General features: G+C 36.6%; 1 protein-coding gene across 32 annotated transcripts in view; it reads left to right on the forward strand.

Annotated features, from left to right (window-relative positions):
* The window catches only part of DOP1A (DOP1 leucine zipper like protein A), a 101,157-nt gene that overhangs the window by 18,286 nt on the left and 57,826 nt on the right, over positions 1 to 25,045 (forward strand). For 22 of the 32 annotated variants that reach the window (XR_001718560.3, XR_001718561.3, XR_010158089.1 and 19 more), the window contains exons 2-6: positions 11,126 to 11,218; positions 11,320 to 11,510; positions 15,065 to 15,246; positions 23,261 to 23,431; positions 24,476 to 24,665. Coding sequence is in view for 26 of the 32 variants with exons in the window: in XM_016955916.3 (XP_016811405.2) it covers positions 11,373 to 11,510; positions 15,065 to 15,246; positions 23,261 to 23,431; positions 24,476 to 24,665 (681 nt within the window). In the remaining 6 variants the exon portion in view is untranslated. Of the gene's footprint in view, positions 1 to 11,106; positions 11,219 to 11,319; positions 11,511 to 15,064; positions 15,247 to 23,260; positions 23,432 to 24,475; positions 24,666 to 25,045 lie in introns of all 32 variants that reach the window. The other 10 variants (XM_016955918.4, XM_054686087.2, XM_054686090.2 and 7 more) reach the window with 3 other exon arrangements.

Genomic DNA, 25,045 nt, shown 5'->3' on the forward strand with positions numbered 1-25,045 from the left:
CTTCTCTGTGGAGGATGAATTATGCAGACTCTCAAGAATAGAAGCAGGAATCAGTGGTGTGCTGGAGTGGGCTATAACTGGTTAGAATAATAGAAGAGGAAAAGTGGCAGGTATAGATTTAGGACACGTCAGTTAACAGATGCTATTGGAGCTATAGGAGATAACCTAAAGGGAAAGAAGAGAGGAGGGTTCCTGATTGAACCTTGAAGTAAGGCTGACCCATGAATCGAAAATCCACATATAATTTTTGACTCCCCAAAAACTTTACTAATAGCCTACTATAGACTGGAAGCCTTACTGGTAACATAAATGGTTGATTAACACATTTGTAGGTTATATGTATAATATGCTGTATTCTTATAATGAAATAAGCTAGAGAAAAGAAAATAGTAAGAAAACCATAAGAGAAAATATATGTACTGTTCATTAAGTGGAAGTGGATCATCACAAAGATCTTCATGAACCTCATTGTCTTCACTGTGAGTAGGCAGAGGAAGAGGAGGAGAAAGAAGAGAGGTTGGTCTTGCTGTCTTGGGTAGGTAGTAGAAGTGGAAGAAAATCCACGAAGAAACAGACCCATGCAACTCAAATTGCATATTTTTCAAGAGTCAACTGGGCCGGGCGCGGTGGCTCACGCCTGTAATCCCAGCACTTTGGGAGGCCGAGGCGGGCGGATCACGAGGTCAGGAGATCGAGACCATCCTGGCTAACACGGTGAAACCCCGTCTCTACTAAAAATACAAAAAATTAGCCGGGCGTGGTAGCGGGCGCCTGTAGTCCCAGCTACTCGGGAGGCTGAGGCAGGAGAATGGCGTGAACCCGGGAGGCGGAGCTTGCAGTGAGCCGAGATCGCGCCACTGCACTCCAGCCTGGGCGACAGAGCGAGACTCCGTCTCAAAAAAAAAAAAAAAAAAAAAAAAAGAGTCAGCTGTACCTCAGCATTTAAAATTGAATAGAAAAGAGAAGCCAACATAAACTGAAAAAAAGAGGCTAAGGGATAACAAACCTTGAGAGGGAAGAGTCCCGGAAGCCAAAAACAAGGTATTGAATACTGCTGAGTTGAATAAAATGAGGGGCTACAGAAGTGACCTTTGGCTTTGGTTAAAGCACATTATGGGTGATTTTTATACGGGTTTTTTTTCCTGGAGGGACAGTCCCATAGGCATTTCACGGAGTCTGAAGAGTGAATAAAAGATAAGGAAAAAATAGCAAATGTAGAGAAATCTTTCAGGTTTTGCTATGAGAGAATAAAGAAATGGGTTGGCAGCCAGAGAGCCTGTGGGGGTCAAGGAAAGGCTATGGGTTTTAATTTTAGTTTTAGTTTTAGTTTTAGACCATGAGAGATTTGGGGGGTAGACTTTAGGCTGTAGACAGGAAAAGAAACTGATAGTATTGAAGGAGCCTGAGCTAATAGTCCTTGGGAAGGCAAGAGGAGACCAGATTCAGAGCACAGCAAGAGGGAGCCCTTTACTGGGAGGAAGGTCCTTTGTCCTTCATAATGGAAAGAAAAGTAGAGAATATGGGTATAGGTGAAGATAGGTTACAGATTTGTTGGAGGGAAGGTAAGAATATTCTTTTTGCTTCCATTTTCTTAAGTTTGAAACTAGATCTTTAGCAATGATGGAGGGAAGACAGTATTAGGATTTTGAGAAGAGAAGGTATGAAATAGTTGTGTCAAGAACTTAAATTTACTAAGGAAACAGTGGGTTAGGATAGTGTTGAGTACCTGTTTGAAGTTTGTGCTTCTCAATTTAAGTCAACCTGATTGTATGATTTTTTTCTCCAATGTTTAGTTGCTCATTTTCAGGCTGAAAACAAAACAAAAAAAAAACATGTAGTTGAGTTTAACCAGGATTGGAGTTTTGTCAGATGAGTATAAAGAGGAAGATTCCACACTCTTTACCCCAAGGTAGGATGGGTATGAGAAGGAAAACAGCCTCCGTGAAAGTGAAGAGTAATGACTAGGAGTTAGGACTCTAAAGCCAAATTGCTTGTGTTTAAATCCCTACCTCTCCCATTTACTAGCTGTATCGCATATCATTTCTATCCTCAGTTTCCTTACTTGTAAATGTGAGTAATAGTGCCTACTGCAAAGGATCAACTGGGATTAAATTAATTAAAATACACGAAGCACTTGAATAGTTCCTGGTATTTAGTAAGTACACTGTAAGATTAGAAGAGGTCTTGTCCTCAGAGAATAATTAAGACTAGAAGGCGACAGGACAAGCTTAGGGGAAAACCATTGATGTTTGGTTTGTTTTTTTGTTTGTTTGTTTTGTTTTGTTTTGTTTTTAGATGAAGTCTTGCTTTGTTGCCCAGGCTGGAGTGCAGTGGTGCGATCTCAGCTCACTGCAAGCTCCGCCTCCCAGGTTCATGCCATTCTCCTGCCTCAGCCTCCCGAGTAGTTGGGACTACAGGCGCCTGCCGCCATGCCCGGCTAACCTTTTGTATTTTTTTAGTAGAGACAGGGGTTTCACCGTGTTAGCCAGGATGGTCTCGATATCCTGACCTCGTGATCTACCCCTCTCAGTCTCCCAAAGTGTTGGGATTACAGGTGTGAGCCACCGCACCCGGCCAACCATTGATGGGTTTTAAGCAAAGGAATGGCATAATTAAGACTAGAAGGTGACAGGACATGCAGAGGAAAGGCTGATGATCTGTTGAGCACATATCTGAAGTTTCCTAGAGTGTATACCATTTGAAAGTTTGAGACAACACTAAGGGCATGGGAGATTGGATCAGATTAGGGAAGTACAGAGCATCAGGTTTATAATGAGTGACAATAACCTATTTGTAAAATACCTAGTAAGTGTTGTCTTCCATCCTTTTTTTTTTTTTTTTTTTTTGAGATGGAGTCTCACTCTGTCCCCAGGCTGGAGTACAGTGGCGCGATCTCAGCTCACTGCAACCTCCAACTCTGAGGTTCAAGCGATTCTCCTGCATCACCCTCCCCAGTAGCTGGGATTACAGGCATGCACCACCACACCCAGCTAATTTTTGTGTTTCTAGTAGAGACGGGTTTCACCATGTTGGCCAGGATGGTCTTGATCTCCTGACCTCATGATCTGCCCGCCTCACCCTCCCAAAATGCTGGGATTACAGGTGTGAGCCACCATGCTCGGCCTTCATCCATATTTTTAACACTGAAGGGAAGTTTCCAGCTTTCAGGAGTGACTGGCTTTATGAATTGACTAAATAAATGATTCCTGAAGATTATTTAGTGACAGTGCCAACATTGGAACCTAGAACTGTTGACCAAAATGAAATAGATTATTAATGGTTACATCTGTTAGATGGTAACAATTACTGAATGGTAATTTTTCATTAGTTAGAAAAGTTTGGAAAGAGCATCTACTTATATAGCTTTTTTTCCGATGTTCTCTTTCAAAAACAACAGCAGGGTTTTTTGCCCCATTGCATGGTGCTTACAATAATTCATTAATTTATATTCTTGGGATGTGCTAGAAACACTTAGTCCCCAGATACATCTTTGGAATTGAGTAATAATGAATCTTTTCTCTTTTCAGCCCTCCCCCTGCCTTTTGTGGCAAAGGAAGGAGAGAAAGAGAAAATGCAGCTAGTGATAAGCAAACTAGCCAAAGTATCTTTGTGTTGTTATTCTGAAGTGAGGTCTACTCACTTTTTATCACCATTTAAACAGAACTTTTAAAAATTGAGATGGTATGATACAATATTTCATTTCTTATTTAAATTTTAGCTTTTTATGCTATAAAGTGTAAAAACAAATCTGTACTACCTACTAATTTTTTCATAGGGCATAACTTGCCCAGAGAAATCTACAACTTTTATCTTTTTTCATAAACAGCTTTTTTGCTTTATTTTTATATTTGATATATGTTATATTTGTGAGATAAAACATGACACTAAATTATGTTTCATGACAATTCAGGTCCAATTTATCTGAGTTGTAACTTTGAAAGTATTGCAACTAAATTGTCCAGTGGACTAAAGATCAAGTCAGAGAAACTATGATTAACAGCCCCTAGAAGAAAGATTACAAATGCAACTTTGATTTACTTGCATCACTTTAAACAAGCTAGAATTTTTACTTTTATTTTTTAAGTTTCCTGGTTATATTAAATAAATAGTTTGTTATTGTATCTCCTGGAAAGTTGCAGGTTATTGAGAGGAGGGAGTTAATTTCAAACAAAACAGCTCATTTGACAGAGATGATGTAAATGTTTGATATAATGTTTAAGATGATGGAAATGTTCTGTATCTTAACTGTAGTGAAGAATCTTGATTGTGGTGATGGTTTTATGGGTGCACGCACTAGTCAGAACTCATCAAATGTGTGTATTAAATATATACAGTTTTAACAAAGCCATAAAACATGTTTGGCAATAATACTACATTTTAACTAATATTCACAAGACAATTCAAGATAGGTTAGTGAGTCCTCAGTTTTCCAGTTTGCTGCCAAGAAATTCAGAGCCACATCTGATGCTTAATTATAACTTACTACCCCTCTTAATTAACATACTTGCTTCCCAGTGTTGTTTTGATTTCGTAGGAAATAATGACGACAACTGTTTCTTGAGCATTTTCTATGTGCTGAGCACTCTGATAACTTTAGTATGCTACTTATTTAATTTTGACAACCATTCAAGTATAAGTGTTTTCATCTCATTTAATGGATAAGGAAAACTGGTTTGACAAAATTAAGCATGTTGCCCAAGGTCATACAGCTGCTAAGTAAGTATTAGAGCTAGGATTTAGATTTAGGTCATCTTGACTTTAACCCCTGTTCTTGGAGGCCCTACCTTCTACTGCCTGTCTTTTCATCGCCTGGGGTTTCTGTGAAACACTACTCTGTTATTGAGTATGTGTATTTATTTTGTGTTTATTCTGGAGAAGAGGCATGGTATAAAGTTTGATACACTATGGGGATACGTTATATTTGCATTATGATCTAAGTCAGTGGTGTTTAAAGTGTGTTATTCACAAACTTTGTTAAGAGACATGGTGAAATAAGCACAGAGATAAAAGTAAACATTTAGAAACTTTTATAGCAATTTAATATTACTGCAACAACTAAAGCACATGATTTTATATTTTAGAAAAGTATTGGTCAGTGATGGATTCGGTGGAAATACTGATCTTTCACTACAGATAGTTTGAGAAGTATTGACCTAAGCCATTATAAAACAAAATATGGGGGAAAATGACTGAGAACTGCAATTTGTATGTATATATTGGATGAAAGGCTTAAAATGGTGTATCTTTACACTTCTTTTCTGATATATAATGACTAATTTTATTTGCATTAAAGTCATTGTGGAATTACAACTAAATTTTTAGTCCTAGGATTTGACTGTTGTATTAGTTTTCATGCTGCTGATAAAGACATACCTGAGACTGGGCAGTTTACGGAAGAAAGTAGTTTAATCGGACTTACAGTTCCACATGGCTGAGGAAGCCTCACAATCATGGGGAAGGCAAGGAGGAGCAAGTCACGTCTTAATGGATGGCAGCAGGCAAAGGAAAAAAAGAAAAAAAAAAAAAGCTTGTACAGGAAAACTCCCCCTTATAATACCATCAGATCTCACCCACCACCATGAGGACACCATGGGAAAGACCTGCCCCCATGATCCAGTTACCTCCCACCAGGTCCCTCCCACAGCACATGGGAATTCAAGATGAGATTTGGGTGGGGACACAGCCAAACCATATCAACCATCTTTTCACATGAAAAGTAATACTGCAGCTCTGCTGATGAAACTTCTGCAAAATGTCCCTTCTCATTTTTCAGCAATTTAAGATTTTGCTTTTAATATTTTGTTTTATATGTTTGATATAAACATATATCAAACAAGCTATATGAAGTCTTTTTAATCATATTTAAATATTTAGGAATTTATTGCCTAAAAAAAAGTAAGAAAATTCAAATTAATTACCTGACCAAACTTTTTAGCTGTGGATGCATACAAGAGTTATAGACCTTACAGACATAGCTGGTCATTATTAATTGACTTTTTTATAGCAAATAAGATTATCTGAAGGATGTGTATGTTGAGATAATATTGCTTAAAAATTATTAGGCTGATAAATGACCGCTATTTTCATTAATAGAAATTACTACTAAATTGCTTGGCAGTTTAATCTTCCTCATGCACTGAATATTATATGTCTTCAAAATGAATGCTATTTTATATCTTATTCTGGAAATCTTGCTAAGGAAGGAAAAAAAAATGTTCCTGCTGATAAAATTTATGCGTGTGTTTGTCTACTACAAGTACATTCTTAAATTCATTGATTGGATTTTAGTTATTTTATACGAATTTTATGTGCTTTCAGAAAATCCAGTCAAGTTGATATTTTCCCTGAGTTTAATTTGGTTTTGCTATCCTTCTGATTTCTGAGAAACAGAACTAGAAATGTTTTAGGTTGTGTTCACTCTAACCTTCATTCCATATATGTCACTGTTGGTATTTAACTGTTTTATTAGCTATCAAAGTTTATGGCTTTACTTGTTTTAGTGTGCTAGTCTTTTGTATCTGACATACATACAGGTATTGCTTTGTGTGTATGCTGTGTGTATGTGTTTATGGTTAAATCTAGTATTTAAAAGTTTTAGAAACCATGGATTGATAATGAAATAGCATGTATCATTTTTAATTTATTACCAGTCTTTATTATGTTTAAACACTTTGATCATGAGTCCAACTGTAGCCTCACTATTGTAAGTTATGTGTTGTCCAGCATAGAAACATGTATAAAACATAGTTCCTGCTCTCAAAGAACTTTCCTGGTAGGAAAATTGCATAGCAAATCCTTATATAAAACAAAAATTAATTTGATGTGCAAGGTTATTTTGATTCACATATTTAAGTTCATATTTATTGTGAGTTCTTCAGAGTACTTCAAAATACTGCTTTATGTTTGATTTGCTGCTCTGAATCCAAAGCATGAAGGGACAGTAGTGTCCCTCCCACCCCCCCCACCATATTCACCAGGGATATGTTTTAAGACCCCCCTGATGGATGCCTGAAACTGCAGATAGTACCAAACTCTAAATTCTGGTTTTTTTTCTATACATATATACCAGTGATAAAGTTTAATTTACAAATTAGGCATAGTACTCTTTCTTGCACTTTACAGCTATTATTAAGTAAAATAAGGGCACAAGCACTGTGCTACCACAACAGTCAGTCTATAACCCACACAGCTACTAAGTGATTAATGAGCAGTTATCATCTATAGCATGGATACACTGCACAAAGGGAGGGTTCACTTTGTTCTGCGAGAGATTTTGTCATGTTACTCAGAATGTTATGCAATTTAAAACTTACGAATTGTTTATTTCTGGAATTTTTCATGTAATATTTCCAGACTGTGGTTGGTTGAGGTTAACTGAAACCCCACAGACAGCGAAAATGTGGATGGGGGTGGGGAAGAAGTACTGTATGACTGTGTTTTCCTCCCCACATAAACTTTATATTATTTTAAGTCCCTTAGCATCAAATATCAAGTTTTAAAGAGAAAAATAAACTATCTTATTTTGTTCTCTACTCTCGCCGTCCCAATTGGGAATGAAAGTATCATGAGGTCAGGGATGTTCTCTCTAGTCAGCACCCAAACATAGTGCTTGGCACATGGTATGCTGAAGCAAAATCATTTCATGTCAAATGAAATCACATTTAAGGTGACTACTCTCTCCAAAGATAGGCTTTGGGACTTGTTTTCATTTTTGTGGATAAAATAATTGAAGTAGAGAATTGGGAAACTCGTATTGCCTCTCTTTGGCACAACCTTAACCAAGGAAATTTTTATTTTATAAATCAATAGATTTGTAGCTTTTTTCAGTACAAACAGATTTTACTCATTGGCTATATTCTCTAGTGGTTTTTAACCTTTTTGTTAAAAAAAACTATTGTTTGAGAATATTATGAAAGAAGTAGACTCTCCCCAATAAAATGTAAGACATGTAAATTTCACATGTAATTTAAGGTGATTCATATATTTTGAGTATGCAGTTCACCAATTTAAAGTATGTAATATGGGCTGGGCACAGTGGCTCACGCCTGTAATGCCAGCACTTTGGGAGGCCAGCGCAGGCAGATGACGAGGTCAGGAGTTCGAGACCAGCCTGGCCCGCGTGGTGAAACCCCATCTCTACTAAAAATACAAAAATTAGCCAGGCATGGTGCCAGGCGCCTGTAATCCCAGCTACTCGGGAGGCTGAAGCAGGAGAATCGCTTGAGCCCAGGAGGCGGAGATTGCAGTGAGCCGAGATGGCGCCACTGCACTCCAGCACTCCAACCTGGGTGACAGAGTGAGACTCTGTCTCAAAAACAAACAAACAAAAAATATATATATAAAATATGATATTCAGTATATTCAGAATTGTGAAACCATCTCTACAATCAATTTTAAAACATTTTTGTCACCCCAAAAAGAAACCCTATATTCATTTTGAGTTCATTCTCCATTTCCCACCAATTCCTCTTTTCCTCTTCTCCCCCCACTCTAATCAACCACTAATTTACTTTGTCTCTATAGATTTTTCTATTCCTGTCATTTCATATAAATGGAATCATATACTATGTGGTCTTATGTCAATGGCTTCTTTCACTTACAATGTTTTCAAGGTTCATGCGTGTTATAGTTTGTATCACTATTTCATTCTTTCTTATGACCAAATAATATTCCATGGTATTTTAGTTATTTGTGTGTCAGTTGATGAATATTTGGGTTATTTCTTCTTTTGGCTATTATGAATAATGCATCTATGAGCATTCACACAAGTTTTTGAGTGTACATATATTTTCATTTCTCTTGTGTCTACACCATACGTAGGAGTGGAATTTCTGGCTTATAGTAATTCTATGTTGAACCTTGGAGAACTACTACCAGACTGTTTTCCAAAGGAGCTACGCCAATTTATGTTCCTCCAGCAGTGTATGAGGGTTCCAGTTTCTACATACCACGCTTATTGTCTATCTTTTTTATTGTAACCATCCTAGTAGTCATGAAATATTGTGGTTTTGATTTGTTTCCCTGATGATTATGTGGAGTGTCATTTTAAGTACTTATTGACCATTTGTACATTTTCCTTTTAGAAATGTCCATTCACATCTGTTGCCCACTTTTGAATTATTTGTCTTTTTATTATTGGCTTGGAAGAGTTTTTTATTATCTAGTTTAAGTCTCATCAGATATATGGAGGATATATTTTCTCCTATTCTGTCAGTTGTCTTTTCACTTTCTTAATGTTATCCTTTGCAACACGAAAGTTTTACTTCTGATGAAGTCCAATTTATTTTTTCTTTTGTTGCTTGTGTTTTTGGTTTTTAATTTTATTTTATTTTGTTTATTTTTTTGAGATGGAATCTCACTCTGTTGCCCAGGCTGGGGTGCAGCGGTGTGATCTTGGCTCACTGCAGCCTCGGACTGCTGGGTTCAAGTGATAGTCCTGCCTCAGCCTCCCGAGTAACTGGGATTACAGGCATGAGCCACCACACCTGGCTGATTTTTGTATTTTTAGTAGAGACGAGGTTTCACCATGTTGGTCAGCCTGGTCTTGAACTCCTGACCTTAAGCGATCCGCCTACCTCGGCCTCCTGAAGTGCTAGGATTACAGGCGTGAGCCACCGTGCCTGGCTTTCAGTTTTATTTCTAAGAAGACTTTGCCTAGCCACAGGTCACAAAGATTTAATCCTATATTTTTTTTCTGAGTGTTTTATAGTTCTAACTGTTACATTTAGATCTCTGATCTATTTTAAAGTAACTTTTGTGTAGATGTGAAGGAGTCAACTTTGTTCTTTTGCACATGGGATATTCAGTTATCCCAAACTACTTGTTGGAAAGACTATTCTTACCTTGGTTGAATTGTGTTAGCATCCCCTAAGGCCCACTCTTAGACCTTCCTGTAGGTCCATGCATCCAGCTCTAGAGAAAGGTACCAAGTTAGTTAGAAGTCAGTTAGGATACCAGAAAAATTGAAGGGGAGCCACATTGGTTTTTAAGTAGAACCTTAATTCAATTATTCCTATTACCCTAGATTATGTATTGCTGTGTAACAAATGACCCCTGAACTCAGTGGCCTATAACAAAATCTTCTGTAGGTCTTGAATTTGAGAGACTTAGCTCATGTATTCCTGGCTTCGGGTCACTCATGAAGTTATAGTCAGGATGCCAGTTGGGGCCACAGTCAAATTAAGGCTTGGCTGAGGATGGAGGATCTGCTTCTAAGGTGGCTTACTCACATGGCTGTACAGAAAGCTTCAGCTCCTTGTCACGAGACCTGCCTTCTCCATAGGGCTCCTTGAAAGTGTCTTCATGATGTGGCAGCTAGCTCCCCCCAGAACTAATGATAAGAGAGTAAAGAGGAAACCAAAGTGCTTTTATGACCTGTTGGCCGTTACACGTTGTCTCTTCTACCCTATTCTTTTCATGAGAAATGAGTCACAAAGTTGACCCTAAGGTGCTGGGGGATTGGGAACCACTTTTTCAAAGAAATAACAAAGAATTTGTGGATTTGTTTTTTTGCTTTAATAGAGGCAGAGTCTTGCTCTATCACCCAGTCATATTTCATTGCAGCCTTGAACTCTTGGACTCAAGCTATCCTCTCACTTCAGCCTCTTGAGTAGCTGGGACTACAGGTGCCACCATGCCTGGCTAATTTTTATTTTTTTTAGAGACAGGATCTCACTGTGTTGCCAATGCTGGTCTTGAAACCTTGACCTTAGGCCATACTCCATCCTCAAGCCTCCCAAGTAGCTGGGATTACAGGTGTGAGCCACTGTACTCAGCTGTGGACATACTTTAAACCACCACATGTTCTTGTCAGTTTTATTCAAAGTAAAGTCTAATTCCAAACAGCTAATGGGCCTTCATACTAGATGCCCACTTATTACTTAATAAAATGATCTCCGAATCATTTATTTGTTTTTCTTTCTTCCCCTGTGTTCTTGATTCTTCCAATCTAACCAGACTTAATGTATTTTAGGATCAAAACAAAGTAGAGGAGCATATATATATCAGAAATGTTACATAAACAAATATGACAGAGAAATAACATGATTCTAAATTGAAATAAGTATAAGAAAATTGTCTATGCTTTTACTTACTAAATTTTCACAGTCATTTTTCCAGTTCCTAGGAAGGAACACACAAGTAGTTATCCTTCAGGCTGTCTTTGAATACTTCCATGACCCTGAACACTAGCTGAGGAGAGTTTCAACCACTGCTAACAGTAAGGAACATTTTCAAGTTAGTCATTACCTTTGTAGTAAGATCATATGAATCCGTTTTAATACTTTGTAACCTTGGTTCCTCCTGCAAACTCTTTTGTAGGTAATGACTTTACATGAGTTTGGAACTGATCTCTAGTGGGAAGTTGTGGGAGGATGAACACAGAAGAGCTGGAGTTATTGAGTGACTCCAAATACAGAAACTATGTAGCAGCAATTGACAAAGCACTAAAGAATTTTGAATACTCCAGTGAATGGGCAGATTTGATATCCGCACTTGGAAAACTTAATAAGGTATGTCTGTATTATCCATTTCATAAAAGGAGTAAAAATTAGAAATCTGTGTTTGTACTTGTTAGATTTCTCGAAATCTTGAAGTAAGAATGCAAAAACATAAATGAACCTTAGATTACTCTTGGTAGTGCTATTTTTCTTCATGAGTTGCATGCCTGTGTAGTCAAGCATATTGTTAAGGCTTTGGAAGTTTTAATTCAAAGAAATAACAATGCTTGAAAAATATAGTTATCGCCATGATTATCAGCTATAAAAACAGAAGAGAAGGAAGCAAATATGCTAACTATGAGGGCTAGTAAATTTCTGTAATGGAGCATCAGATATGGTGCTGGAATTCCTGACAGCAAAATGAAAACCTACAAATGGAAAGCAGTAATTCCTGTGTTCTTTCCAAATGACATATAGCAACAAGGAAACATTTTCTATCCTGGCAAGCTATAGTTACAATTTGGTACTTTTTACAAAGGCGAGTATATACAAGCAGTTGCTTACGCCTTGCAGCTTGTCCTTGAGTAATTCTTCTTGAGACATGTCTGGTTTTTATTCAGTTATTGTTGTGGCATCATTGATCAACCTCTGGCTCTTCATTTTGACCTTTTTGTTTTTTAAACATCAATTTTTTTTACCGCATACCCATAGTTAAGGTTTTTTTAAAATTGTTATTGAATGGGAGTGTTTCTAAATATTAAAGAGGTTACATAGGAAAGGAGTGGCCTTCCAATAACTTATTTTATTTTATTTTATTATTTTATTTTATTTTATTTTATTTTCATTTATTTTATTTTATTTGAGACAAGGTCTTACTCTTTCACCCAGGCTGGAGTCCAGTGGCATGATTATAGCTCATTGCAGACTCCTGGGCTCAAGGGATCCTCCCACCTCAGCCTTCTGAGTAGGTGGGACTGCAGGCATGCCACCATGCCTGGCTAGTTATTTTTTTAGAGATAGGATCTCGCTATGTTGACCAGGGTGGTCTTGAACTCTTGGCCTCAAGTGATCCTCCCACCTCAGCCTCCCAAAGTGCTGGGATTACAGGCATTAGCCACTATACCCAGCCTTAACATACAAATTAGGAAAGAAGTTTGTCTTAAAATACATAATAAGATGTGTGGGGAAAAAAAATACAGATAGTTTTTCCTCTGCTCTCACCATGACAATGAATGCAGAAGATTTCTATAACCCTAAAACAAGTGGTTATTTCTCCCTTACCAGCAAGCAAGCAGTTCTACAGTGGATACCAGCTGGATGTGCTGCAGTTCAATTTGGACACTATCTACCTGGAGATAGTATCAGATCCCACAGGTTGAGGGCTGAGCCTCATAAGACTGTCCTCCTGTTTTGATGCCAATCACAAGCCCTAGTTTGTTTTACCTGTGCTTCTGATCAACTGGCTATAAAGTTCCACAATCCTTTCTTTAGCTTTAATTTGCTAGAGCGGCTCACAGAGCTTAGGGTACTGGTTCATTATACAGGACATTACAAAGGATACAAGTGAAGAGATGCATAGTGTGAGGTATGGGTGAAGGGACGTAGAACTTTCATGCCCTCCTCAGGAGTGCCACCCTCCAGGAACCTCCGCATGTGTTCAGCTGGCCTGGACACTCTCTAATCATCCTTTTGGGCCTTTTGAGACTTCATGGGATAGGCATGATTGAAGCATGGACAGCTGTGTAGAAATGTGATAGAAAAGAAAAGATATGATGTAATAATAACAGACTAAGTGGGGGAACCCAGCAAGGCCCGTCTGTCAGATTTTTCTTGGCCTCTCTACAGCATTCCTTCCTTCTGGGTATGGGGCAGGACCCCTTCTGAAATGGGGGTCTTTGACCTACAATGAGACCAAGTAGTCCAGAGAATTTTGTTACGGCCAGCTCCGAGACAGGGGAAGATTCCTGCCGTAGGGAGAGAAAGGAGATGAGAAGAGGGCAGGAAAAGTCAGAGAGAAATTGTTTTCTGAGGCCTGCTTCTGAGGCCCAAAGTTCCCCATATTATAATAAGGGCTGTGGGAGTTATGAGCCAGGAACCATGGATGAAAACCTACAGACACACTCTCACTCACAATACCACACCAGGACACTAGTTTTCAACCTGACACGACAGATAATCACTTTGATATCATAAAAAGAAAAGTTACCATTTTCAGTATGTCAAGGATTTGTCTTAAAATTTGATTCAGAAGCTTCTCTTTGACGTTAGAACTTCTAACATTTATCTTTTGAAGTTTGAATAATTCTTTATTCCTTTACAACATCCACAAGAAATTCCATCTAAAAGTACAAGTTTGCTTAAAGGTAGTTAGGTTCTTTTTTTTTCTAAAGAGTTTTGAAGAGTCTGTTTCTGAAGATATACTGGGAACTCTTTTTAAAGGCAAGTCATTAAATGATGGAAATTAATTTGCCTAATTAGGTACATAATTAGTTTTTTAGATTAACCAATATCCACAAAAATAGATTTCATGGTATCTAGATAACTCAAAGAAGAATACCGAAGTTGTTTATGAAACTTAGCCAAAATTGTGATGGAACAAGGCAAGGATTGCATGTGTGTGTGTGTGTGTGTATATATACATATATATATATATACGTATACATATATATACACATACACATATATATATATGCTCTTTTACATATATATACTCTTGTACTGCCTTTGATGGTCATTTCATATATTATGGCAAAAAAACACAATTACTTTTGCACTAACCTATTATTTCAACCTCAGTTTATTCTGTAAAATAAGACTTTGCATATTTCTTCTAAATTCCAGTTCTAACATAGTCTGCATTCATTCTGAGTCTTCACTTTGTGACATTCTATCAATACGTGATTATAATACTGACTTCTAGGTTCAAACTAAAGGATTACATTTATTATAAGATCTTCTTTACTTAACTAATCTCCTTTGAGTGGTTGGTAAGATAGGGTCTCTGTACAGAAATTCTGCCCTGACCATTATTTCTAAGGAAATGTTATGGTTGAATAAATAAAACAAAAAGTTGTTTTGTCCAGTTAGAAAAATCAGTTTATAAAAACAAATGGGCAATGATAATCTCATGTAGATTTTCTTATAAGCATTAGAATTACTTGCTGTAATTTGATATACTAGGACAATGGTTGTACCTCTTCCAAGTACTGTAAATATCTATTGTGAGGCCAGACTTTATTTCAAAGTAGCAAAAATAGATTGAAGGCTGTAACATTCCATGTTACATGTTCATGTAACATTCCAGCTGTCTTCTCACATCAAATATTAAAAATTTACCAAAAAAAATCTAAAATGCCTCTCTTCTCCATAAATTTGTTTTGGAAAATATCATTTTTCATTAAAAATGTTATTCTGTTAACAGGCAACGAGTTTATTTTTTAAACAAATTAATAAAGTTTGTAACATTTCCTCAGTTTTAATTTTAAATATGGTATATATAGGCAAATGTAGCTAACAAAACACAAAGACCTACAATGATCATTTTTTATAATACTATGCTAGAAAATGGAAGTAAAATGAATGCAATATTTTGTTTTTCTAAACTACATTAAAATGCTTTCTTCAAGGTTTTACAAAATAATGCAAAGTACCAAGTAGTACCCAAAAAGCTGACCATAGGCAAACGCCTAGCTCAATGTCTACATCCAGCATTACCAGGTGGAGTTCATCGGAAGGCGCTTGAAACATATGAAATTATCTTCAAAATAATTGGACCTAAGCGACTTGCCAAAGATCTTTTTTTATATAGGTAAGAATAATTTTACTATATATATACAAATAATATAAAGAAAATGTATTGCTAAACTATTTTATACTTTCTGCACTAAAAACTAAAAATCAAAAACTCCTTAGTGATTAGAAGTTTTCAGATATCAATCTTTGTTTTGTTTTGTTTGAGACGGAGTCTTGCTCTGTCACCCAGGCTGGAGTGCAGTGGCCCAATCTTGGCTCACTGCAAGCTCTGCCTCCCGGGTTCACGCCATTCTCCTGCCTCAGCCTCTCCAGCAGCTGGGACTACAGGCGCCCGCCACCACGCCCGACTAATTTTTTTGTATTTTTAGTAGAGACGGGATTTCACCGTGTTAGCCAGGATGGTCTCGATCTCCTGACCTCATGATCCGCCTGCCTCTGCCTCCCAAAGTGCTGGGATTACAGGCATAAGCCACCGCGCCCGGCCTCAGATATCAATCTTAAATATTTGAGTTAAGTGATTCAGAAAAATGTAGAACAGTCTTTAATGTCTTTTTGTTTTTTATTCTTAGATATCATTTATTAAAAGTTTTCATTCAAAGTTGTTGAGACTATAGTACATTCTACCTTTTTAAGCTTGAAAACTGGCCTGAGAAAAAAATAGGATACCTTGATCTCTCAGCAACTTTCAACATGGTTGACTCTTCTCCACTTAAAACAGTCTTTTCCTTTGGCTTTCATTATACAACATTTTCCTGTTCAGTTACTCTTTCTCAGTCTCCTTTACCAGTCTTTCCTCCTCTACCCAAACTCCACACAGAGTTTCTTAGGGCTCATTTAGTGCAGCACCTTCTTATATTTTCACTTTGTAATCTCTCCTTAGGCAAACTTAGCCATACCCATGATTTATTTTTTATTTTAAATTTTATTGTGTACATTTAAGATACACAACATGATGTGAGATACCAACAGATAATAAAACAATTACTATAGATAAACAAATTAACATAGCCATCATCTTACATAGTTATCTATTTTTTGTGTATGTGGCAGGAGCAGTTAAAATCTATTTAGTAAAAATCCCAAATAAAATATTATTAATTATAGTCTTCATGTTGTACATTAGATCTCTAGATTTGTTCATCTGACATTTCCCATTTTCTCCTGCCCCTGGTAACAACTATTTTATCTTCTATATGCTGACTCCCAGCTGGACATTTCCAGTGCTGGCAGCAGCTTTAAACTCCTGCTTGCTTGACATCTCCATATAGATCTTTAAAGGCAACTAAAGTTCAACCTGTTTAAAACTAAACTTTCCTCTTCTCCTATTGACCTGACCTTCCTGCAGTGTACTGTATTAAAGCTCAATAAATGGTATCACCATCTATCCATTTATATAACCCTCAAATCTGAGAGTTACACTTGTTACCTTGTTTTCCCCACCCACATTTTCCCACCTCCGGTGTACACAGTCTGTTGTTCAGAGTTATGTCTCATGGTGGTTAAGAGAAGAGATGGTAGAGTCAAACTAGCTCTGTGATCTGGGGCCATTGTCCTCACCTGTTTGTGTTTGTGTCCTCACTTGCACAACAGAAATAAGATTATCAACCTCATAGGGTGGTTAATAGAATTGAAAGAGTTCATACATGTAAAATGCAATGGGCAACTTATAGTACGTTTTTAATACATGTGTTAGCTACTATTCTGATATATGTCTCAAATACATCTACTTCCCTGAACCTTCACTGGCAGCATGCAGTCTAAGTAAGCATCATCTCTAGCTCAGGCTTCGTCACTGGCCTAACATTCATCCACCATCTCTTCTTATCCTCTTCTACCCTGTTCTCCACATAGTACCAGTGTAATCTTTTTAATATATTAAATAATGTTACCGTCTTGCTAAAAAGTCTACTGACTGCTTCTCAGCACACTTCAGAAAAATTAAGAAAAAGGCTTTAACATGGCTTTGAATACTTTACTTCCTGAAGTACTCTGACCCTGGCTCTGTCAGTGACCTCAACTCTTAATAAACTAAAACTAAACTATTATTCTTTTCCCCCCAGTTTATTCCACTCAGGTCCACAGGTCTCTTTGCTTATTATTACTCATTTTCTTTGCTATTCTCTTGCCCTGTAACTCTCAAATGCAGGTCTCTGATCAGATATCAGCTCCTCAGAAGACTTGCTTAATTATCATCTGAAATGGCCCTTCTTCCACATTTTTATCCCTAGTATTCTATTCTATTGTGATGTGTTTTTAGGTAGGTTTTTTTTATTATTATTATTTATCCTGTTGGTATTTGTTGGACTTTAAAAAATCTGTGAATTGGATAAAAAGGAATGAAATAATGGCATTCACAGTAACCTGAATGGAATTGGAGACCATTATTCTAAATGAAGTAACTCAGGAATGGAAAAACAAACATCGTATGTTCTCACTTGTAAGTGAGAGCTAAGCTATGAGGATGCAAAAGCATAGAATGATACAGTGGACTTTGGGGACCCTGGAGAAAGGGTATAACAGGGTGAGTGGTAATAGACTACACTTTGGGTACAGTGTACACTGCTTGGGTGATGGGTGCACCAAAATCTCAGAAATCGCCACTAAAGAACTTATTCATGTAACCAAACACCACCTTTTCCCCAAAAAAACCATTAAAATTTTTTTTTAATCTATGAATTGATGCCTTTCACCAATTTTGGAAAATTTTCAACCACTATCTTTTGAGATTGCCTTCACCACATCTGTTCTCTCCCCACTTATTAGGTCTTCCCACTATGGCTTCTCCATCTCTTAATCATTTTTCATATTTTCTAGCTTTTTGTCCTTCTGTGCTTCATTCTCAGGAATTTCTTCTGACCTAGTTTCCAGGTCACTAATTCTGTCTGTCTCTCCTTTTCTTAACGACTTAACTTTTCTTTTAAACTGTTGATATAATTTACATTCAATAAAATGAACAGATCGTAAATGTTCAATGTGATGAGTTTTGACAAATTTAGTCAATTTCGTAGCCACCGTTCAAAATAAGATATAAAACATTCTTGTCAACCCAGCAAGTTCCCTCCTACCCCCTTCTAGTGAAAACCCCTACTATCCAACTATATGTATTACCCTTATTCTGCAGCTTAACTTTTAAAACTTTCTAAATGGTATCTTTGAAGAACCAAAAGTTCTTTATGCTGTCTTTTGAAGGAAGTTTTTTTTAGTTTAATGAAGTCTGATTTATCAACCTTTTATTAAGTAGTCCTTTTTGCTTCTTATTTAAGAAATCTTTGCTTGGTATATTGCTGCTAGAATGTAGAAAGATGAAGGTGTTTTTCTGTATTGACATTGTATTCAGACACTTTGTCAAGTTCACTTGTTCTTTCTAATAGCTTTTGGAATTTTGAGATATAGTCACACTATCTGTGAATGGTGAGTTTTCTTTTCCGATTTTAATAATTTCATATCTTTTTTTGCCTTATTGTATTGACTAGGGTCTATAGTAAAGTGTTAAAGAGAGTAGGGGCAAGTATATCTTTGTCTTATTTCTCACTCCAGGTAGAAAATGTTAAATATTTTTGAAGGTTCAATCAACCCTTCATTTCTGGAATATATCCAGTTGGCTCATGATTTAGAATCCTTTTTTTCCATCTTTGTTTAGTAGAGAATGGCTATGATTTTACATTTTTATCTAATTTTGTTTTCTAGTATATGCTAACTTTCAAATTGTTCTCTTATTCTGTTCTCTGGAACAGTTTTCATAACATTGGTATAATTATTTAGAAGGTTTTATCTGAAATTTATCTTTGTGGGAAGATTTGTAATTACAGATTAATTTCTTTAGTAGTTATGGGACTATTCAAATTTATTTATGTCAGTTTTAATAAGTTTTTTCTCTCAAAATTTGCCTATTTTTACTAAATTTTTAGATGCATCAGCCTAAAGTTCTTAATATACTGTTATCTTTGTAGCATGTAGGATCTATAGTGATGTCTCCTCTTTCACTCTTGATATTGGTGACTCAAGCCATCCTTTTTTTTTAATTGATCAGTCTTATCAGGAGTTTATCAATTTTGTTAGTCTTTTTAAAAACCAACTTTTATTTACTGATCCTTTCTACTGTGTATGTGTTTACTCTCTCATTTTTGCTCAGATAAGCTTTCTCTGACCACCCTATTTAGAACCTATCTATGCTTCACTCTCCTTGTTATTCTCCTGTAACTTTTTCTCCTCTGCTGTAACATTTATCACCATCTGATATGTATGTATGTATGTGTTAAGACATATAATAACCAGCAATTAAAATATATACATATATACTCTCCAAAAAATAAGCTTTATGAGGTTAAAGAGCAGGGATTTCTTACTGTGATTAAGTGTTCCATTCTCAGTATCCTGAAGAACTGACAGACAGTATACCCTTAATAAATATTTGTTTAATGAATAAAGAAACGCTATTTGTTATACTCAATTCTTTGATATTTTAAAATATTATTAAAGAGAAATGAGCAAGGAAATATTATTAAAGAGAAATGAACATGGATGTCTTTTTTTTTTTTTTGAGACAGTCTCGCTCTGTCACCCAAGGTGGAATGCAGTGGCACAATCTTGGCCCACTGCAACCTCCACCTCCCAGGTTCAAGCAATTCTCCTTCCTCAGCCTCCCAAGTAGCTGGGATTACAGGCACATGCCACCATACCCAGCTAATTTTTGTATTTTTAGTAGAGACGGGGTTTCACTATGTTGGCCAGGCTGGTCTCAAACTCCTGACTTCGTGATCCGCCTGCCTCGGCCTCCCAAAGTGCTGAGGTTACAGGCGTGAGCCACTGCGTCCAGTTGAGCATGGATGTCTTAAAGATAGTATGTAAGGCCAGTAAAGGTATTTTTGATAGTAATAAATAATACATTCAAAGAATGATATTAAGAAAACTGAGCATTGCTGAATCAGTGTTGCATGTAATTATCTAATAATTGGTAGATTTTCCTTTCTCAAGGCAAGATTTACATAATTCATGCCTGCTACTTTCTAACTCTTAACAGAAAGTTTAAGCAACGCAGTTATTCTTCAGTTGTAGTATACCTATTTTTATCATTAGTATGTTACGTAAAATTAAATCTAGAATACCATTTCTAAATATGGCAGATATTCTTGTACACATACACACACGTTATGGAGTAAATGATATCATTGTTCTATACTTTTTTGAAGTATAACTATTTTAAAAACTAAAGTTTATATTAAATGTAGATATGTTTATTTTTAATTAATGATTTTTTCATCTCAAGGTTTATGGTTTAACATAAATACAAATACTTTTAAAGTTCTATAACCTATTACATGATAGAATACCATATTGCCTCTTCAAGCTTATTTCTTTTTAATGTGATGCAGTGCACAAAGATGTTAAGAAGGCTAGAAGTGGAGTTTTGAGTGCCTTAAAATTTAGATGAGTATGTAAAGTGAGCTTTTGGTAATACAAATCTAGATTGCAGACTAGACAGATACTATAGAGCAGTCAGCATTTAGGTGGCAGTTGAAGCCAAGAGAATAATTGAAATTACCTAGGTACATTGTAAATAACAAGGAGGAAAAAAGGAATGAGATCATTTTAAGAGTATTTAGGAGTCTCAGTATTTAATATCAGGTGGGGGAAAGTAGCCAATGAAAAAGAGTCAGAAATAGAAAATGTACCAGGAGGCCGGGCTCAGTGGCTCACGCCTGTAATCCCAGCACTTTGGGAGGCCGAGGTGGGTGGATTACCTGAGGTCAGGAGTTCAAGACCAGACTGCCCAACATGGTGAAACCTCATCTTAACTAAAAATACAACAATTAGCCGGGTGTGGTGGTGAGTGCCTGTAATACTAGCTACTGGGGAGGCTGAGGTATGAGAATCACTTGAACGTGGGAGGTGGAGGTTGCAGTGAGCCGGTTGCACCACTACACTTCAGCATGGGCAACAGAGTGAGAGTCCATCTAAAAAAAAAAAAGAGAGAGAAAAGAAAGGAAAATGTACCAGGAGACAAAGCAGTCCTGGAAGTCAAAAGGGAAGAGTGCTTCAAGAGAATGCTCTGGTTAATAGTATCACATGTTAAATAAAATAGGATAAGGTCTGAAGATAGAGCATTGGATCTGGCAATTGGTAGACATTGGTGACCAAAATGAGAACAGTTTCAGTGGAGGAGGTAGAAGTATCGTGATTGATTAATGATGGAAGATAAACAGAAGAAATTCATAAAAAAAATATATATATATATATTTTAACAGTTGATAGAGTTTGGTAGCTTTAAGCCAGTAGGTTAGTTAGAATAAAGATTTTGGGGTTTGGTTGTTGCTGTTATTTTTTTCTCATTTTAGAATTATGAGGAAATATGTGAGTACATTTATATTAAAAAGCAAATATGTCAGTTCAGAAAGAAAAATTACAGAAAAGAAAAAAGGTAATGGATGAAGCAGGTCCCTGGACAGGCGGGTCATGGCCCTGGGGCACATGGGAAAAAAGGTAGCCTGGAAGAGACTGAGAGACTGTGACTGTATCTTTAGATCAAACAGTACCTAAAATGGGAGACAGAAAAGTAGAAAACTGAAGCCATTCTTTCTTGATGATTTCTGTTTTTTATAAACTAGGAGCAAGAGAGATTCCTAATTCATTTGTTCATCACTTGCTAAGTACAGGACATGGTGCTTGAAACTTAGGATACAGAAATAAAAATATAGTCATGGTCCTTTGTTTTCTGATATTTACAGTCCGTTGGAAGAGATAGACATTAAGCAATTCAAATAAAGAATGATAAGTGTTTTAGTAAGTGAATATTGGGTACTATGAGAACATCAAATATGGGGCCTAACCTAGTCTAATTAGGAGATAGTCTCCCTAAGGAAATGGCTTCTTAGGCTGAGGCCTGAAAGTTTGGGAATCCCCCAGACAAGGAGGATATAAGTAAGGGAGTGGGAATTGTATCTGTCAGAGCAGCATATGGAAAGGTATGGGCACTAAAAAGAGCATAGGAAGTTCCGAAAGGAACTAGAAAGGAATTCTTCAGTATAGCTGGAGCAGAGGGTACAGGAGTAAAATTGGTGAGTATCAGTGGATTGTACAGAGGTATGTAGTAGCCATTTCTTAAAAGATGTTAAAGTCCACATTGGCAATGGGAAATCAGTGAAAGGTTTTACTGAGAGCTGCTTCAGGGCAATAATGAACCAATACATGTTAAAACATGAAGAGCAAGATATGATAGCAGCTGCTTCTAGGTAGCTATCTGGTGGAGATACAATTTGTTATATTCAAAAAATATCTAGGAGAGTGACTTGGAGAGAGAACTTGATGACCTTGATAACTGATTGCAGGTTAGAGTAGAAAATTATTATTATTTTATTTTTGGATCCAGGCTGTCACTCTGTCACCCTGGCTGGAGTACAGTGTCACGATCACAGCTCATTGCAGCCTCTACCTCCCAGGTTCAAGCAGTCCTCTACTCTCAGCCTCCCAAGTAGCTGGGACCACAGGCACATGCCACTGTGCCCAGCTAATTTTTATTTTTTGTAGAGATGGGGTCTCACTATGTTTCCTGGGCTGGTCTTAAACTCCTGGGCCTAAGCAGTCCTCCCACCTCCGCCTTCCAAAGTGCTTGGATTACAGGCATGAGCCAACTTACCCAGCCATGTTAGAGTAGAAGATTTTTAAAGCTACTCATGAGGCTGAGGCAGGAGGATTGCATGAGTCAAGGATCAGTCCTAGATTTATAGCTTTTGGTCAGCCAGATAGATAGTGATGCCATATTTTGAAATTGACAATTATTACAGGGAAGGCACATGTTTTGCTGGGGTACATCGGGGGAGAATTCTGTTTTTGGAATTGTGAAATATGAGGACTTTGTGAAACAGCTAGGTAGCTATTGGGTTTATAAGTATAAAACCCAGGTGAGAGAACTGGTCTGGTTTAATGGATGTAGTCATTCATATACAGGTATCATTTTTAAGCCAATCAGTATAACTTTTTCATCAGAAAAATATTTATACATATAATTGCATATGAATTAATATTGTATAGTTATTTTGCTTCCCTCTCCTTTGTCTTTATTTTTTTAATAGTTCTGGATTATTTCCTCTTCTTGCAAATGCTGCCATGTCTGTGAAACCAACATTGCTCAGTTTGTATGAGATATATTATCTGCCTTTGGGTAAAACACTGAAACCTGGTCTACAGGGATTGCTTACTGGTATTCTTCCTGGCTTAGAAGAAGGATCAGAGTACTATGAGAGGTAAGATCATATTTGGTGCAGTTATGTAATTGAAGTCATGGATTTGTCAGCAAGCATATTTAGGTCAAATATGTTTTAACATCACAAATGAATTATTCTAGACAGTTCAGTATATCACATGAATATTTCTATAGCAATGAAACATTATTATAGTTTATCTAGTCTATGTATCATACTGAAAATATAGCTAGTGATAAAAGCATAGACTTCGGAGGTGGATGTACTGAGTTGAAATCTTGCCTATACAGACACTGAGCTTAGGGAAGTTTTCTTAGTGTCTGAAATTTTTTCAGTTTCCTCATCTTTAAAACAAACATAATACCTATTTATCTGTGTTATTCTAATAACAAATCACTTAGTCCTTAGCCAAGCACATATAAGTCACTCAAGAAAATTGTGACCCATAATTTAAAATAATATAACAGGACATTTAGATTAGTGATAAGAATGGAAGATTAGTCCATGCACTAACAATTTTTAAGTTGCTAATGGGAGAAAATAGCTTAGTACCAGTACAGTGCTGTTTCACTAGCTGTTGACATGGTACTCTTGATATCTAACTATTCAAATAAAGTTATTTGATCTGTTTGGACCCTATTATTATTTTCGGGGAGTTAATATTTGTAGGCAATGCATGATGGCATTAAGTATCTCTAATATCTCATTACTAATATTCTTATTAAAAAACTAAAATGTATATGGTATTTTATTACTTAGCGTACTTTAACAACCTAGTGAGGTAGATAGTTCTTGTGGTGGAGTGTTTTGTTGTTGTTGTTCTCTTCATTTTACAGATGAGGAGACTGAACTTAACAATGAAGTGACTTCCTCAACATATACAGCTAGTAAATGGTGGAGCCAGGACTTAAATTCAGTCCTCTGACTCTAAAGTATATTCTTCTTTCAGTCTATCACACTTGTTTCCAGGGTGGAACATATGACTGTAGCATGGATGTTTGCATACATTTTTGGAAAAGAATGATTTATTTTTTAAAATATGAAACTAAATGTTTCCCTTCTTAAACCACTTTATTTATACCTCAGAACAAATATGTTGTTGGAAAAGGTTGCTGCTGCTGTGGACCAGTCAGCATTCTACAGTGCCCTGTGGGGTAGTCTTCTCACCAGTCCTGCTGTGCGTTTACCTGGAATCACGTATGTTCTTGCCCATTTAAACAGGAAGCTTTCTATGGAAGATCAACTTTATATAATTGGCAGTGATATTGAGCTAATGGTAGGTCTAAAAATATGGTTGCTCATTTCACAAATATTTCTTTAGAGTCAGGCACTATTCCAGACATATATTGAGGATTGTATAATGAACAAAGTTCCTATTTTCATCGAGCTTACATTTATCAAGGAAAATTAAAGGCCAAAATAATAATTATTATTTTTAAAAGCTTAACTCCTGGCCTCAAGTGATCCTCTCACCTTGGCCTCATAGCCTTCTTTATAAGCAGTGAATTTTAGATAAAGTAATATAGCCAGATTCCGTATGGAATTTATGTGAGAAGATGTACTAAAACAGATAGTGAAAGATAATAGGAAGAAAAATCACATTTATTGCTTACTTATACAGTATTTTTCTTTTTAATTTCAAGATTAACAACAGAG

The sequence above is a fragment of the Pan troglodytes genome, chromosome 5 (genome assembly GCF_028858775.2).
Source record: "Pan troglodytes isolate AG18354 chromosome 5, NHGRI_mPanTro3-v2.0_pri, whole genome shotgun sequence".
In the NCBI taxonomy this organism is placed as follows: Eukaryota; Metazoa; Chordata; class Mammalia; order Primates; family Hominidae; genus Pan; species Pan troglodytes.